This window comes from Myotis yumanensis, unplaced genomic scaffold, assembly GCF_028538775.1.
Source record: "Myotis yumanensis isolate MYYU_CA2020_CCGP unplaced genomic scaffold, mMyoYum1.0.hap1 SCAF_4, whole genome shotgun sequence".
NCBI lineage: Eukaryota > Metazoa > Chordata > Mammalia > Chiroptera > Vespertilionidae > Myotis > Myotis yumanensis.
Window position 1 is genome coordinate 1028073 of NW_027223755.1, and position 16431 is coordinate 1044503.

The 16431-nt window shown below is 45.9% G+C and overlaps 1 protein-coding gene across 2 annotated transcripts in view; it reads right to left on the bottom strand.

The window, feature by feature from the left end:
* MTREX (Mtr4 exosome RNA helicase) overlaps positions 1 to 16431 on the bottom strand; it is a 49453-nt gene that overhangs the window by 6602 nt on the left and 26420 nt on the right. The window contains exons 17-24 of one of the 2 annotated variants that reach the window (XM_070411743.1): positions 15635 to 15807; positions 14571 to 14639; positions 14127 to 14255; positions 10322 to 10432; positions 8825 to 9013; positions 5566 to 5729; positions 3036 to 3141; positions 341 to 397 (exon numbers count right to left, since the gene is read on the bottom strand). In XM_070411743.1, coding sequence (XP_070267844.1) covers positions 341 to 397; positions 3036 to 3141; positions 5566 to 5729; positions 8825 to 9013; positions 10322 to 10432; positions 14127 to 14255; positions 14571 to 14639; positions 15635 to 15807 — 998 coding nt within the window. The remainder of the gene's footprint in view (positions 1 to 340; positions 398 to 3035; positions 3142 to 5565; positions 5730 to 8824; positions 9014 to 10321; positions 10433 to 14126; positions 14256 to 14570; positions 14640 to 15634; positions 15808 to 16431) is intronic. The other variant, XM_070411744.1, reaches the window with a different exon arrangement.

Consider the following 16431-nt stretch of genomic DNA (forward strand, 5'->3'; position numbering starts at 1 on the left):
AGTAAAAGATAAAGCTAACTAAACCCTAGTCCATCAAGATGGCGTTCTTAGTCTCGACGAAAACGAGACAGACATTGACCTGCTGCCGTAGCATCTGCAGGGTGACCGTTAACCTGCACGCACAGCCGCCTGTGCAATTTATTAACTTTTGAAAAAGACTGTTTAATGATAAAGTAAAAACCACAAGTGGCGTGCTACGCCTAAGTCGCATTACGTGACGAGACTAACAGCACGTGACATCTCCACCCAGAAGGACGCCGTCTCTGTTGAATGACATGCTGCTGCCGTCAGAGCAGCTGTTTACAACCTACTCCTCGTAAACGGCGGTTCAGAGTCCTACCTGCATCTGGCGAAGGGGCCCCGCCAACTGCTCGGTGAGCTTGGGCATCTCACTGGACTGGGAAAGAAAAGGAGGGTCAGCTGTGAGAACCGACAGCCAATCACACAACGCTCTGACCCGTCACGTCCCTGCGGGCGTGTACTTCCTAATCAACTCAGGTTATGAAAGCAAAAATGCCCCCTCCCCCTCACCCCCGAAGTTCTCTCCTGCAGAGGAAACGCTGCTGCGGAAGGCGCAGAGCGCTAACGAGCCACTGCTGTGCCCGGGAGGGAGCCGAGGACGAGCAGATACTGCGAACACACGCAGTTCAGTTACATCCAAATTAGCTGAGCTGTTTTATCGTAGTTTGATTTTGAAACAGCTTTGGCTTCCAGGCAACTCTTTATCTGTGGAAGAACGTTAAAAGCATGCCCTCAATTTTCATGTTGCCACACTATTTCTAGCTCTCTAACCAAGTACAAGATAGTTAAGGTTTTATTCTGAGTTTGTGTTCTTAATGTTGCCTTCCCGCTAGTGACAAGTTTGCCAACTTCTCAACTGGAAAAACAGGCGTTTCGGGCCTATTCCTAACTACCCACATGCACTCGGACAAGCTGCTCAATTCAGTGTTGGTCTCTCACCCCGTCCAAGAGGAAAAGGCCAGGCCCTGAAGACCTACAGGCTTGTGATTAGAATATAGACATGATCTGTGAACAGATTTTGACAGACTTATTATGCAAAACCAAAATTATAAGAATGGCATGAATGCACATGTGAGACAGGACTTAAATTACAGGTAAATTTTTAACAAAATAACTGTAGGTTAGTTACAATAGATATGTCTTTATTTTAGGCACCAGTATTCACAAGGCCTTGGTTTTCATGTGCATTGTGTGTGTGTGTGTGTGTGTGTGTGTGTCTAATAAATCATGACCCAGGTTCCATGTCACACCTGTTAAATAAAACACCATGATGCGTGAACTCAAGTTCTCCTTTAATAGGAGAATGCAGGACTGCTCAACATCTTTGAAATGATGTCCACTCAAGGTCAGCAGGTCCCAAAGGTGTCCTCCCTCGGGTCCTGTAAGTGGAAGGCATGGTTCCTCACTAAGTAACTAGTGAGGTTTCCCCAACGCTCTCCACCAGGTGTGTGCAGTTGGCCCCCTCATCTCTCCTTTAACCCTCAATTCCAAGTTCACCCTGATCCGTGAGGCCTTTTCTAATCCCCTTACTTAAAACAGCAACCCCACCCCCAAGATCTCTCTCTACCTCCTCAGCCTCTGTCTCCAAGACCCTCCTCCCCACGGACACAGCCCGCAGTCCGCAGCTCCGTGTCTGTGGCCTTCACCCTCTAGCATCTAAGTGCCAGGAAGGGAAGCATTTACCCCATCGCTAGAGCCTAGAGTTGTGCATCGCACACAGTGGGTGCTTAGTAAGTAGTTGTTGCAGAGGCTGTATGCTTTCTTCAAATGGTTTGAAAATGGTCTAACGGTATGAAAAACGTGGGGCATGGTGTGAAAAAAAACACTTTTAAATGGAAGTCAGTGTGCCAAGCAGGCACTGAGTATCTCACTGTCTTCACCTCTCTTTCCAGCTGGAAAGCACTGGGCCTGTGGTGCAATTTTTTGTCCTGATGTTGAATGGCACCAGCACAAGAACCGAGGGCCCTGCCCCCCGTGTGGCTCACAGAACAACTCCGCAGGGGAGCGGCTGGCTGAGCGCAGCTCCTCTGAAGAGGGGACACACGCCTCTCGGAAGCCAGGACGTGTGGGGCCAGTGAGAGGCGCCCCTTCCCCACACCCTGCACTGCAACCTCCATCTGCTCAGAGAAAACCCACAACGCTCTTCACAACCAACCACCTTAGAAACAGTGAGAAAGCTGAGCCCAGGAGCAACGAGACAGTGTTTCCCAGGAAGTGCCTCCTCCAGTGACCTCACTCCCAGGTGCCCAGCGAGGGCCGGGAGCAGGACCTGTGCTCTGGGCGCTGCCTCCTCACCCCGTCCCGACTCTGACCTCCTATGAGTGAGGGGCCACACAGACCATGGCAGACTGGAAAGCAGCGTGTCTGACACAACCACTCACAGAGAGGCTGAGTGTGGGGGTGAAGGGCCTCTAAAAGCAGGCAGCAGCATTAAGTCATGTTCAGAAGGCAAGTCTGGTTCTGTCCATTTCACCACCACGAAGTTTAAATCTGAAACGTGAGACATGTATGTGACCTTTTTAAACAGAACAGGTCACACTGGTTTTGGGGTGAAGTGCAGGTGGTCCCGTGGACAACTAGGTGCGGATCCAGCGGTGAGGCGTGGGCCACCCCTGCACCCGGGCCAGGCGACTCCGCCCGCAGGAGCAGGAGGGGGAGTGGCTTCCCAGCGACCCCCGCACTGGGAGGAGGGACAGTAACCCAAGATGGCCTTTCATTTTTACTAGTTTTGCCAAATTTTACTTTCACTCATCTTTTTCTTTCCAGGGCTGTCTTCTAGGCCAGACCTTCAACAAGGCATCAGGTAATGGAACAAATTTAAAACTTGGTATCTGATTAACGATCATCCAAAAATAAAATCCCAGTTCTAATTCTTACTATACTTGGGTTAAAGTTGTACTGATTTCTATCTCACATTACCCATCACATGTCAATGGGGAGGAATTCTTTTGTAACAGCACTGCAGCTGAGTGACAGGCGGAGATGAGGGGGAAGCTGTGCCGGGAGGGACTCACATTCTCCTGGAACACGAAGCAGCTCAGCAGGGCGGTGGCCTGCTCCGCGGACAGGTCGTTGAACAGGCCGTTGAACATCATCTCGGTGAGCAGGAGCTCGTCGGCACTGCGCCCGCGGGAGAGAAAAGCGCCAGCATCAGGACGGGCACACACACACACACACACACACACACACACGCACACACACACCCTTAAATGGAACCTTTAACAACATGTGCTATTTGATCAAAGGAGTAATCAATGAGGAGTGACCAAGATTTACTTAAGGACCCGGCAGGTCATTATGTTACCAATATACAAATTATAGAGTGGGCGTTTCAGACAAAGACCCCGTTCTAGCAAATACCAAGCTGCACATATTCCCTGAGTTAAAGAACGGTCACGTAACTCTCAGTAACCAGGAAGAGGTCATCACCAGCCGATTATTATCTGGGTCCAACCATCTTTTTAATTGTTTCTATCTCTCCTTTCCTCTCTAAAGTCAATAAAATTATATATATATGAAATTATATATATGTGTGTGTGTGTGTGTATGTATGTATGTATGTATATGTATATATACACACTAATAAAAGAGAAACATGCAAATTGGTGTCACTCTGCTACACCCACCAGCCCATCAGGATGAGTATGCAAATTAACCCAACAAAGATGGCAATTAATTTGCATATGCAGCAGAGCGAAGACTGAGGACAGCATAGAAGGAAGCCAAGCGCTGCAGAAGGGAGCAAAGCGGCAGAGGAAGGAGCCGAGGCAGCGGAGACAGGAGGGAGCAAGGCAGTGGAGAAGGGAGCGAAGCCCTCGGTGGGCTTTGCTCCCTTCTCTGCTTCGCTCCAGCCGCAGGAAGCCCTATTCTTGCAGGAAGCCCTATTCTTGCAGGAATCTTTCTGCAATGGGCCTCTAGTATAATAATAAAAACATAATATGCAAATCGACCGAACGAAGCTGGGGCTGCACGAATTTCGTGCACTGGGCCTCTAGTATATCATATATATATATATATATATATATGAAGTTAAAAACTAAACTTAGGTTCCTAATGGTAACCTGAGAGGTCAAGATTACTTTAATGCAGGAGGAGACAAGACAGGTAATCACGGGACAGTGACCTAAGAGCTTATACAGGTGCTTACATCAAAAACGTTGACATTCTCAGTTCAGAGAACTTCAGAGCAAGGTTCAGAAGGTCTTGGGGAAAATACACAGAATTAGCAGGACATGAGGGGGAGCACAAGAAAGGCCATGCTAAGTGACAGATGGAGTGAGAGAGGTGGCCACAGGCAGGCTAGAGAGCGAAGGGGAAGAACACACTGAATTAGGGAGTTTATTCTAAAAGCAACAGAGAATCCCGAATAGACTGTTACCCAGAGAAGAGGGGCACAGAAGGGTGTGCTCTGGAAAGAATACCGGGGCAGGATGAAGGACGGACTGCAGGGGTGGGGCGGGGGGCGGCTCATGCAGACCCGACTCCCGCAGGAGGCTGAGGACAGCCTGGGAGGATGTGAGGAGACGGAGGGGGAAGGAGTCAAGGATGCCTCCCAGTTTTTGCTTTTAGTGGCTGGGATTTATTCCGAAAAACAGACCAGAGGGAGAAGCAGGTAAAGGAAATGGACTTTAAACTTTCCATTTTAAAATAAGATCAATACCATTCTTCCAAGACCAGTCCACAGCTGCAGACGCCGCAGAGATTAACGTCTACAGGATCAAGTCCTATATAACTCGACAAAGAAATGATTTCGGCAACGTTCATGCTGGCAGGTGAGCAGTAGCACTGCTGTGACTAGAGTTACCCTGGGTGAATTATTCACCCATGGTGCCTAGTTTCTTTAACTACCAAGTAGGAAAGCTGAACTGCATCACAGGTTGAAGGGAAAGTAGGAGCCTGTGGGGCAAATATAATTTGAAGAAATGTTTTTTTATTTGGCTCACGTGGTGACTAAAACCCGACTCTGAATTGGTGTGTGGACATTTAAAAACAAGAGACTGCACCCCAAATGCTGGAGTGAGAGTCTGAGAGGACCGGGCCTGCGACTGAGGTACGTGTCCTTGACCGGAGTCAAACCCAGGACCCTTCGGTGTGCCGGTCATTGATCTAACCACTGAGCAACCGGCTGGGGCAAAAGGTCCATCATTTTAAAAAGGATAGCCTTAGCCAATCGACGTGTTTCTCTCACACTGATGTTTCTCTGTCATTCCCTCTCTTCCACGCTCCCTAAAACTAAATGGAAAAGTATCCTCGAGTGAGGATTAACAAAAAATAAAATATGAAAAATAGGTAAATAAAAAATAAAAAGGATACAAAATTGTGCATGAAATAAGATTTAAATTACGTAAAAATCCCACGTGCATTAGAATAAGTAAAAAGGAAATACTTCATGTCAGTTCACGGAATCCAAGAGACTGAAGCGCTTTCCTCCTCTAAACTCCCAAGGTCACGGTCCCTGCGCTTCCCGTGAAGGTGCTGCCAGACGCCAGCCCTCGGGCAGCTCTTTCCTACCAGATGGACAGCCCGCCGCGCCGCGCGCCTCACCTGCTGATCTCACAGGCCACTCGTCCCTTCATCTCTATGACGTCGGAGGAAGTGGCAAACCCCAGGCGCCGGAGCACGCGTTTGCGGCACTTGAGTTCGTCCATCTGCAGGACTGTTCTTGCTTTCTTGAGCTCTCGCTTTGCAGATTTAATATCTATTGCGATCTAAGGCATCCAGAGTGTAAAGGAAGCTCAGTCAAGTGGGCAAAGTAAAACGGGACTTACTCAGGTCACAAAAACATTCCCCCAGGACGCTCCGCCACACACCTCCCTGTCAGAGCCCTAACAGGAAGAGGGACATAGGAGTTTCTTACGCTGCGTTCCTGGACCTTCCACTAGCAGTGGTTCTCAACCTTCCTAACGCCGCGACCCTTTCATACAGTTCCTCATGTTGTGGTGACCCCCAACCATAAAATTATTTTCGTGGCTACTTCATAACTGTAACGTTGCTACTGTTATGAATTGTCATGTAAATATCTGATATGCAGGATGTATTTTCATTGTTACAAATTGAACATAATTAAAGCATAGTGATTAATCACAAAAACAGTATGTGATTATATATGTGTTTTCCGATGGTCTTAGGCGACTCCTGTGAAAGGGTTGTTTGACCCTCAAAGGGGTCGTGACCCACAGGTTGAGAACCGCTGCACTAGAGGACGACTAGGGAAACTGTGAAATGATGGCAAACACACACATCCACTGACAGCCCGAGCAGAGCAGGAGGCGTAGGGTCAACAGCCTCAGGAGGTGGCCTGAGAGGAAGGGAGCAGCTGCGCAGCCACTGGCTGGGGAGGAAGCTCAGGAGGCGGCCAGGTCTGCGTGAATCCCAGGGCTCCTTGACACGCTTGCCCCTAAAGCAGCAAGTCCCACAGCTCCAGCCCCTCGTCCTCAGGGAAGCAGGGGGAGCGGAGAGAACAGGGACAGGAAGGCCAGGTGTGTGACTCTCATCTCTTGACTACCTCGATTTCCCCCACGATCCTTGGGGTAAAAGTGTCCCTTCTCTCTGTCCTCAAATTACATCACAAACCTGGAAAGGGCCTTAGCAAAGAGAACAGGTCTTTATCCTACAGAGACGAAAGCTTCAAAGTACACGGACTTCGAGGCCGTCCTTGAGAGTGGGCGAGTTTTAAGGTTCAGCTAATCAGTAACTCTTACAAACGCTTCTGCTGGGACAAGAGTGTGATGGAAACCACAGAATCCTGAAGCAGAGGCTCGGTGCTCAGAAAAACACTGACACGAAGACAGGTTAGGGGCTGGGAAGCTCGATTTTGCAGTCTTTATATTAAGCTTCAGTTTAGGAGTAGCTATTCTGAAGGCAATGATGGTGGCCAATTTATTCACAACTAAGGATGTGCCCTATTTACAGTTTGCATTATTATTCTCATAGAATCATACGTGGCAGTAACTAATATTACATGTAGACCCTACGAAAATGCGTTACAAGCGTTAAGGAGGAAGTGACGTGTATAGGACAAAAGATTCCAGGTGTAGAGAGGTGGACAGTGGAGAGGGACGTGTTCACTTCCAAAAGCTTTTTCTGAGTTCAGTATTCAGGATGGCTCTAAGACAGGGGTGGGCAAACCTTTTGACTCGAGGGCCACAATGGGTTCTTACACTTGACCGGAGGGCCGGAACAAAAGCATGGTTGGAGTGTTTGTGTGAACTAATATAAATTCAAAGTAAACATCATTACATAAAAGGGTACGGTCTTTTTTTTTTTTTTAGGTTTATTCATTTCAAACGGCCGGATCCGGCCCGAGGGCCGTAGCTTGCCCACAGCTGCTCTAAGATCACCTTTTCTGCTTGGAGATTTCCGCTGATGACCATGAAAAGCTGAACTACTACAGCTTCGTACACTAGGATGGCTACAATAAACGCAGACAATGACAAGTGCTGGGCAGGATGTGAGGATGGGAATTCTCATACACTGCTGATGGGATGCAGTGCAGCCACTTTGGAAAAGTTCAGCAGTTTTCTCAGAAAGTTCACCCTAAAGTTACTGTATGAGCCAGCAGTTCGACCCAATGCCACCCAAGAGAGATGAGAACACATATCCGCACACAAACTTGGACACGAATGTTCACAGCATCGTTCTTCATGGTGGCCCAGGTGGAGAAACCCCCATGCCCATCACCAGACGACTGGATAACGCACTGCGGTCCAACTAGCCATGGAGCCACGCCCGAGCCGGGCAGCACATGTGCCCTGCGGTAAAGCACGGATCCATGTGGCAACACGGGTGAACCTTGCAGACATACGCTAAGTGCAAGAAGGCCAACACACAAGGCCACACTCTGTATGCCTTTCTGAGATGAAACCTCCAGTGCGGGCACATGGTGGAGGCAGAGAGCAGAAGTGTGGCTGCAGGACTGGGGCGGGGGGGCGGAGGCAGTGACTGATAGTTGGTATGAGGTTTTTTTGGGGGGTGATGAAAATATTCCGAAACTAGACAGTGGTTATGGCTGCAGAGAGCTGTGAATATATTAAAAACCACTGAATTGTGAGCTTTTTAAAGGTGAATATTGCCCTAGCTGGTTTGGTTCAGTGGATAGAGTGTCGGCCTGCAGACTGAAGTGTCCTGGGGGGTTCAATTCCAGTCATGGGCACATACCCAGGCTGCGGACTTGATCCCCAGTGTGTGGCATGCAGGAGTCAGCCAATCAATGATTCTCTCTCATCATTGATGCTTCTATCTCTCTCTCCCTCTCCCTTCCTCTCTGAAGTCAATAAAAACCTTTTTAAAAAAAAAAAAAAAAAGGTGAATATTATGCTATGTGAATTATATCTCATTAAAAATACTGCTGCCCTAGCTGGTTTGGATCAGTGGGTAGAGGGGTAGTCTGCAGACTGAAGGGTCCCGGGTTCAATTCCATTCAAGGGCACATACCTCGGTTGCAGGTTCAATTCCCCAGCCCTGGTCAGGGCACGTGTGGGAGGCAACCAATCGATATCTCTCTCACATCGATGTTTCTCTCTGTCTCTACCTCTCCCTTCCACTCTCTCTAAAAATCAATGGAAAAATATCCTCTGGTGAGGATTAAAAAAAACCCAAAAACTGCAAAGAACCCCCTCCCCCCCCGATCAAATGCCAAACTATAGTAAGATGATCTTTACGTCTCCTTACCAAGAGTCCATAACTATTAGAAGATGGTTTCATTACAGCTGGTGAAGCCCACAGGAGAAGAAAATGAAGAACACATGCTCACTGACTTCGTGAAACACACAGAATTCTAGGACACACGTCCGTGTCTTCATACCTGTGCTTTCTTTTCACAGAGCGTGTACACGGTTTCCAAGTTCGGGTCGTTGTGAAGAGGGTGAGAGTACATGCGGTGCTCGAACGCCTCCACTTTCTGGATGACCTTCTTCAGGCCCTGGTCTTGAATGCCCATGTCATCGATAGGGTCCAATAAGGGAACACCATCCGGAAACCGTTTCTGAACTTCCTGAAACAAACATTTAAAATTAATTTTTATTTATAAACAAAATTAGTTAAATCAGTATTTTCTTTTATGCTTTTCTATGTGCAAACATAAGGCTGCTACATATATACAGCTTGGAATTTCCCAAATCACTTACATGTGAGTGCATCTCCCCACTGCCTTTGTTTCTGAAACTCCTTTTGAGTATTTTCTGATGCAGGGGCGCACTGTACGTGACTAGTAGCCTAGCACATAGAGTCCAATGCCTGGATGTGGCACAGCCCAATGGTAAGCCATTCTCTGACATCTGGGCTGTGAAAACATCTTGCCATCATAAACAATCGTGTACTAAACATCTCTTAAGTGTATAAATTGTTTTCAATTTTCTGATTAATTCCTTGGGGTTGATACCTAGGGAGGGCACAACTGAGTCAAAAGATGCAAATTTTAAAAGGGTCCAGATCCCTCTTGCTAATTTTTTTTACATGACTGAACTGTGAACATGAGCATGTGAGTTCAGAGAAGGGATGGTTCACAGCAGACTAGCGCCCCCTGGGGGACTTCAGGGTCTAAGACAGATTTCAAAGATGAGATAGGATTTGACCAGGTAGGAATTAAAATAAACAAACAAACAATAAATAGATCAATGCATACATAGATACAACTTAAAAAGGTCTAGTGAAAGTAGCCTGTTCCTTTATCTTTGTTGTCTCAGATTCTAGTATATAATCTCCCATGAGCAGTAGATGCTAATTTAAATGTTTACTGGCCGAGACCGGTTTGGCTCAGTGGATGGAGCGTCGGCCTGCGGACTGAAGGGTCCCAGGTTCGATTCCGGTCAAGGGCATGTACCTGGGTTGCGGGCACATCCCCAGTGGGAGATGTGCAGGAGGCAGCTGATCGATGTTTCTCTCTCATCGATGTTTCTAACTCTCTATCTCTCTCCCTTCCTCTCTGTAGAAAAATCAATAAAATATATTTTAAAAAAATAAATAAATGTTTACTGACTAAATAACAAAGTTCCTTTTTTTTAGTAGAAAATAAAGTTTTCTACAAGTCCTAATTTTTTGTTGAAAATAAAATGATTTCAACCATTTGCTGACCACACTGAAAATGGCTACACCCTGGCCCAGCACTGACACTCCTGCCCGCCAGTGGCTCGAGGAGCAGGTGCAGAGAGGACAGGGAGCGGCTTGGTGGCCACCGCTGTGACAGAACCACCGCTCCTGGGGCGGTCACAGCGTTTCGGAAAGGAGGCATTCCGGCTGCCTCACTACGGAGCCTCAGTCCATGTGCAGGAAACGTGCATTTAATGTATAAGTCACTGTGTACCTGTATCGACTTGAGAACGCTCTGTCTGTTGTCCAGGGGCCGAAGGTCTTTGGGAATGTAGAGCCGAACACTGCTGATAGCAGACAGGAGATGCACCAAGACTGGAACAACCTACCAACAAGAAAGTTACGAAATGTTGCAATTAAAATCACAATTGTCAGATTCTACCATTTCCTAAGTTTAGTTTACATTCCTAAAAGGAAGCTGCATTTACAATATGTGACAGTGTAAGGAGGAAATGATCACTGCGGAAGCTTTCATCTGAGTAGAGACTGTATTTTAAAAGTAAAAACTAATTCAAACCTCTAAATAACAGGCCTATAAATGGTACACAAGTGACGGCTCAATATATAATCCGTATGTGTTCATCTGCGTCCTCACATCTGGCAGTCGGGATCCTCACAGCCCCACACAGAGCACTGCAGAGGGAGGAGCCTCCTTAAGGTTAAAGGCCGAGAAGGCCCGCCAGCGCTGGGTGGGCTGCAAGGAAGGAGAGCAGTGCTCCGACAGGGAAAGCACTGTGCTCCACTAGACGGAGCGTCAAGGTCACCTCTCTACCTTTCTGCCAGGCTTTCTCCAGGCAAGAACCCTTCCCTCACCATTTGGCTCCCTTTCAGTTCGGAGGCCTCTCTGAACTGAGGTCCAAATTCGTCTGGGTCTCCTATGGTTACCTTCACATAATCAGTGACAGACAACTGTCACTGGCTGCTGGTAATAAATATCTTGTTTTACTGAACAAATGAGAGTGGTTAAGCGTGGGTTTGAGTCCCGAGTATCCGGGCTTGGATTCAGTCTGTAGCTAGTTGTGTGACCGTGAGCAAGTCACCGAACCTGAGCTTGTCTCCACATTTTAGAAATTAGTACTTTGCCCCTTACAATTACTAAGAAATGTGTGGAGAGATTTACTTTGTAAATATCCCATTCCGTGCTAAACTTTCAACTCCTTAGTTTTAGTATCCGTGTATTACTCTTATCTGAGTCATTATCTGTGGTAGTTGTCTAATGTTGACTTTTTAACATCATCATCTATTTATCTCACATGAACCTGTAGATTCTTGTTTTATTATTTGATTATAATCCTTTACTATCATTTTATTCTCAAACTGTCACATTTTTTAAAGAAGAATTGTGTGGGCCGAATGTGCCTTCCAACCACCAGTGTGTAACCTCGTCAGTCCCAGACGGGCTGTCTGGCTGGAGAGAAGACTCAGGACGTGAGAAACAAACGCCACAGCACCAGGCAGCCAGCACCAGAGGGAGCGGACAGCTCTTCTGCACGGAGCTCGAGGGGTGCACATGACCCACAGCAGGAAAACAGCTCCCTCGCTCTACCTGCAGCTGCATTCCGTAGGCACACGGACTTGAGAATCTCAGTGAAACAGAATAAAGATTATTCTGTAAAAACTGGAACCAGAAGGAAGAAAGAAACTGTCCAATTCTAATGCTGCTTGAGTACAGACAGAGAGATCCTAAGACTATAAAGTTTTGTAAATAAGAAGTTAAATGCTCAAAAACCAACTGAAGAGCTCCCACAGTATTACAAATCTCTACACTTGAAGTGATTTAAAACCGTATCCTAACATGTGCATAGCGCAGTTCATTCAACTTTCTAAACCTAATAACCTTTACAGAGTAACTTAGAATTCAGGTTTATCATGGTGCAGCAGTGACCTATATAAATCCAAACAACCACATAGGCAGTTATTGGAAACTTGTTAGAATGCCAATAGTAGAAAGCATTTTTATACTTAGGCCTTTTTAATCTTTGCAAATTTGCCATTAATCTATTTTAAGATAAGCACATAATAAGATATCAGAAGTCAGTAAGTTTTAAGTCAATACATTCTAAATGAATTTCAATTCTTCAAATCAAGACTATTAGCCAGAACACAATTTCTAAATTCTTTATTCAAGAAAGATCTTTTTGAACCAACTGAATTTTAATCAAATCAAAACAAACTTATTTAAACGAACGTAGTTTTCATTAACTTTTGTATTTTAAAAAATTGAATTAGTGCCTTGATCTAGTTTTCTCTCCAGAATGTGGAAGGTTAACCAAAGGCTTACAGCAACCCAAGGAGCATGTAGCAAAAACAAATGGCTGCTTTGGGTCCGAGGGGAGCTTTGTGGTATTTTAATTTACCCCACCTGGTCCCCAGGAGCCTTGGGGACCGGCAGCTGCAATCACAGTGAAAACCGCTGGCAGGCAGGGAAGGCAGGAGCACAGCGGGAGTGCTTTCGAGCGCCGCCCCCAGAGGACTGGCACTACCTCACCCGTCAGGTGGCTCCAGGAGACTCCACTGACAGGGCTGTCTTAGCTGACCTGACTCAGTACCCCCAGAGCCAACAACTTTTTCCCTGAGGCCTTTGTTGAAAATAGTAAGAGTCCACTGTTTAACATCATGGCTTCCCAAGACAATGATTAACAATGAGATCAAGCAATAAGGTAAAGAAAAAGCTTAAAATAAAGCTGAGGAGTAAACTGTCCACAGGGGGGTGTGAAAGGTCCTGACACATTCCTGGGCACCTAGAAGGCCACATGCACCTGGCCTAGCATTTACCGCTGGCTGACCCTAAGACTGTGCACACAGGAAGTACGGTCAGGCAGCGCTGCCCACTCGCTGGCCGAGACCTGCAGGTGTGCTGCAGTGTGCATGCAGAACCTCTGCCAAAGACTGTGCACTTGGCGGATCCCAGGCCGTAAGGACGTCTCTAGTTATTAGCTGACCAACTAAGCTAACCAAGCAGAGATGTCAGTGGCCATGCACAACATACAACTAATTCAGAAAAGTCTACCCAACAAACAACAATTGGCAACAAGAATAAACTCAGGGCGGAAGGGAAGAGGGGAATCTATTGCCATTTTTCAAATGTGCAGTTTCAGCAAAAAAATTACAAGACATGTAAAGAAACAACCACGTATGTCCATGCACCAGGAAAATAGCAGTCAACAGAAACCGTGCCTGAGGAAGGACAGACATTAGACTTCCTACTTTAAATCAGCTGTTTTAAAAATGCTCAAAGTTCATCACAAAAAAAACCTGATTTTAATGTGTAATAGTACACTTTTGATGCAAACTTCAAAAGTGATAAAACTGTTAGACTGACTCCATCACAACTAGTACAGGGTATCTTGCTTCTTAAGCAGCTGTCATGCCGAGAGAGAGAGAGAGAGAGAGAGAGAGAGAGAGAAAGGGAGATGGGTCTGTAAGATCTATAGGAGAGAATGGCAGGAACTCGGAGAGTACACTGTGGTCTGTGATCGTCTATTCCACGTCCCTTACGGATATTTTTACCTAAGCAGAAGGATTCTGGAAGTGCTCTGCCTAGAGAAAACGAAGCAGAAACCACTTGTCTGGACCTCACAGTTATTATGGTCCTCATTTCCTGACCCTGAGTCTCCTTCGACTGTGATGGAGCGGCTGGGACGAGTGGCAGTGGGAGGTGCACCTGCAGCTGGCAAAGCCACCAGGACAGAGCTGCAGGAACATACTGCCTGCAGCCCACCTCTACCAGGAATGTAATAACTGACATGGATAAAGTAAAATTGTGTAATTATTTGATGGTAAAAATAATAGTAAGACTTCTTTATAGCTAAGATAAGATCCAACTTTTAAGAAAATTTAAATTTTTAAATTCTTTTTATCTTTTACTTTGTCACTATTAACCTTGACATAATTTGATAAAAGAAAAAGAGCTTAAATCTCATTACTCATTTTACTGATATTTAGATTGCTTCAGGAAATCTAGTGATTACAATAATTCACAGGGTCTCTGTACCCCGAGATGAAAGCTAAGCACACACCTGCATCTCCCCCTTCTCCTCGGGCTTGGCCGGCTTCGCAGCCTCCGTAGCGGAGTTTTTCAAGCTTTCTCGGCTGCAGCGCAGAAGCACTTCCACCACATACAGCGGGTCGAGCTCCCCGGAGTTGGGCTGGAAGAGCAGAGAAGGTCATTCACTCCCAGACACTGGCCCGCACGCGTCCAGGGACGGTGTCCTTGGCACTGATTAGCTCAGAGAAGAAATATAAATTATCATGAAATTAAAATCCGTTGTTGTTAGGAAAATAACCCATGCCATTTTAAGCATGACATTTAAGATTATTCAAAAAATTATTTCCTATGGCAGTATTTATTACATCTTCTCTTAAGATAATCCTTTCTCATCTTTGATCAATTTCGTCAGTCTGAAAAAAAACATTTCATTAACAATTTATATAAAATTCTATTTTAAGAACAAATAGTTTACCTTAACATTTGACTTTTTGGAGAAATTCACGACTACTCCCCAGCCAAAATCATCTCCTTCATTCTTTACCTAAAGAGAAAGTAAAGCACCTAAGCAAGGACATTCGTGTCCAAAAGGCAATGTTAACCCACCCACATTCAGGCTGACAAAACGGAGTCTTCCTGGTGAAGTGTTGTTGGAGAGATCAGTTAAACTTATGGAAAAAGGTATTAACTCTACAGAAAAAAAATCACTGCCTATTCCATAAGTCTCTGGAACACCAATGACAAGAATCTCTCAATCGGCAAACAAATGTCAACAAATGATAACATGGTGTATTTGTTCTGAGAAATCTAGTCTTTCATGTTTTATAATTAATGAATTCATCCTACATAAAACTGCCTTAATTTTTTAGACAAGTGGCCCGGTGCACGAAATTCATGCATGGGGTGTGTGTGTGCCCCTCAGCCCAGCCTGCACCTTCTCCGATCTGGGAGCCCTCGGGAGATGTCCGACTAAACCAGGAGTCGGACATCCTTTCGCAATCCGGGACCACTGGCTCCTAACTGCTCACCTGTCTGCCTGCCTGATCACCCCTAACCACTCTGCCTGCCGGCCTGCTTGCCCCCTACTGCCCCCCCTGCCAGCCTGCTCGTCTCCAACTACCCCTCCCCCCCTGCCGGTCTGCTCGCCCCCAACTGCCCCTCTCCCCGCCACCAACCTGATCATCCCCAACTGCCCTCCCCTCCTGACCTGATCGCCCCTAACTGCCTCTGCCTTGGCCCCGCCACCATGGCTTTGTCCGGAAGGTCTCCTGGAAGGTCTCCCGGTCTAATTAGCATATTACCCTTTTATTAGTATAGATTTTATAACTGGAACACTGTCTACCTCAATTTATATCCTCTAAAATAAAATCTGATTAATGACTCCCCTTAAGCAGAGCCATGTGAAACCAATAAAACCATATAATTACTATAGATCAACTGCTGTAGCAGAAAGCATTTTATCAATATAAAGAAATAGAATAGCTATTCGAAAATTATCCAATATTAAAATATCCAAATATTTTTTAAAAATTAACATACCTTTACCAAACGACCTGGTTGTAGAAATGGTAAGCAATATTTTGGTTTGTGAATATATTCTTCAATTTCTTTACCCAGCTTGGCAAGCTGCTGCCTGATCTTGTAATAGATGACCACGCTTTCTTCATTGGGTATCACTATTTTATTATATTGTTCTTCCGAGTTCCGCACCTCTGTAAATAAACACATGTACCATACAGAAACTGCACACCCACAATGTATGCAACCATCCCACCCTCTAGTTCACCTACTGCAAGAGGAAACCCACCCCATCAAGCACACACCTCATTCCCTTCCTCCCCAGCCCCAGGGCCTTTCTGTCTGCTTTCCGTCTGCATGGGTTCTCCTGTTCTGGACAGTTCATACTCATTAAATCAAACAACATGTAGCCTGATGTCGTTCATGTTGGGGCCTGTCCTAGTGCTTCCTTTCTTGGCTAAGTAATATTCCAGTACATGGGGGTACCATTTTATTTATCCTCTTACCAGCTGATGAACATTTATATTATTTCCACCTTTTGGCTGTAAACATTTATGCAGACAAACATGCGTTTGTTGGAACATACTTCCAATTCTTTAGGTTATGTACCAGGAGTGAAATTGTTGGGTCTTATGGTAATTCTACCATTAAATTTGCTGAGGAAGTGCTAAACTATTTCGCACACAACCCCACCATTTTGTTAACTACCTTTTTAAAAACAACAATCCTAAGGAGCGTGAGGTGTGGTATCGGTGTGGTTACCATGTGCATTTCCCTAATAATTCATGATGTAGAGCATCTTTTCACATGTTTGTGGG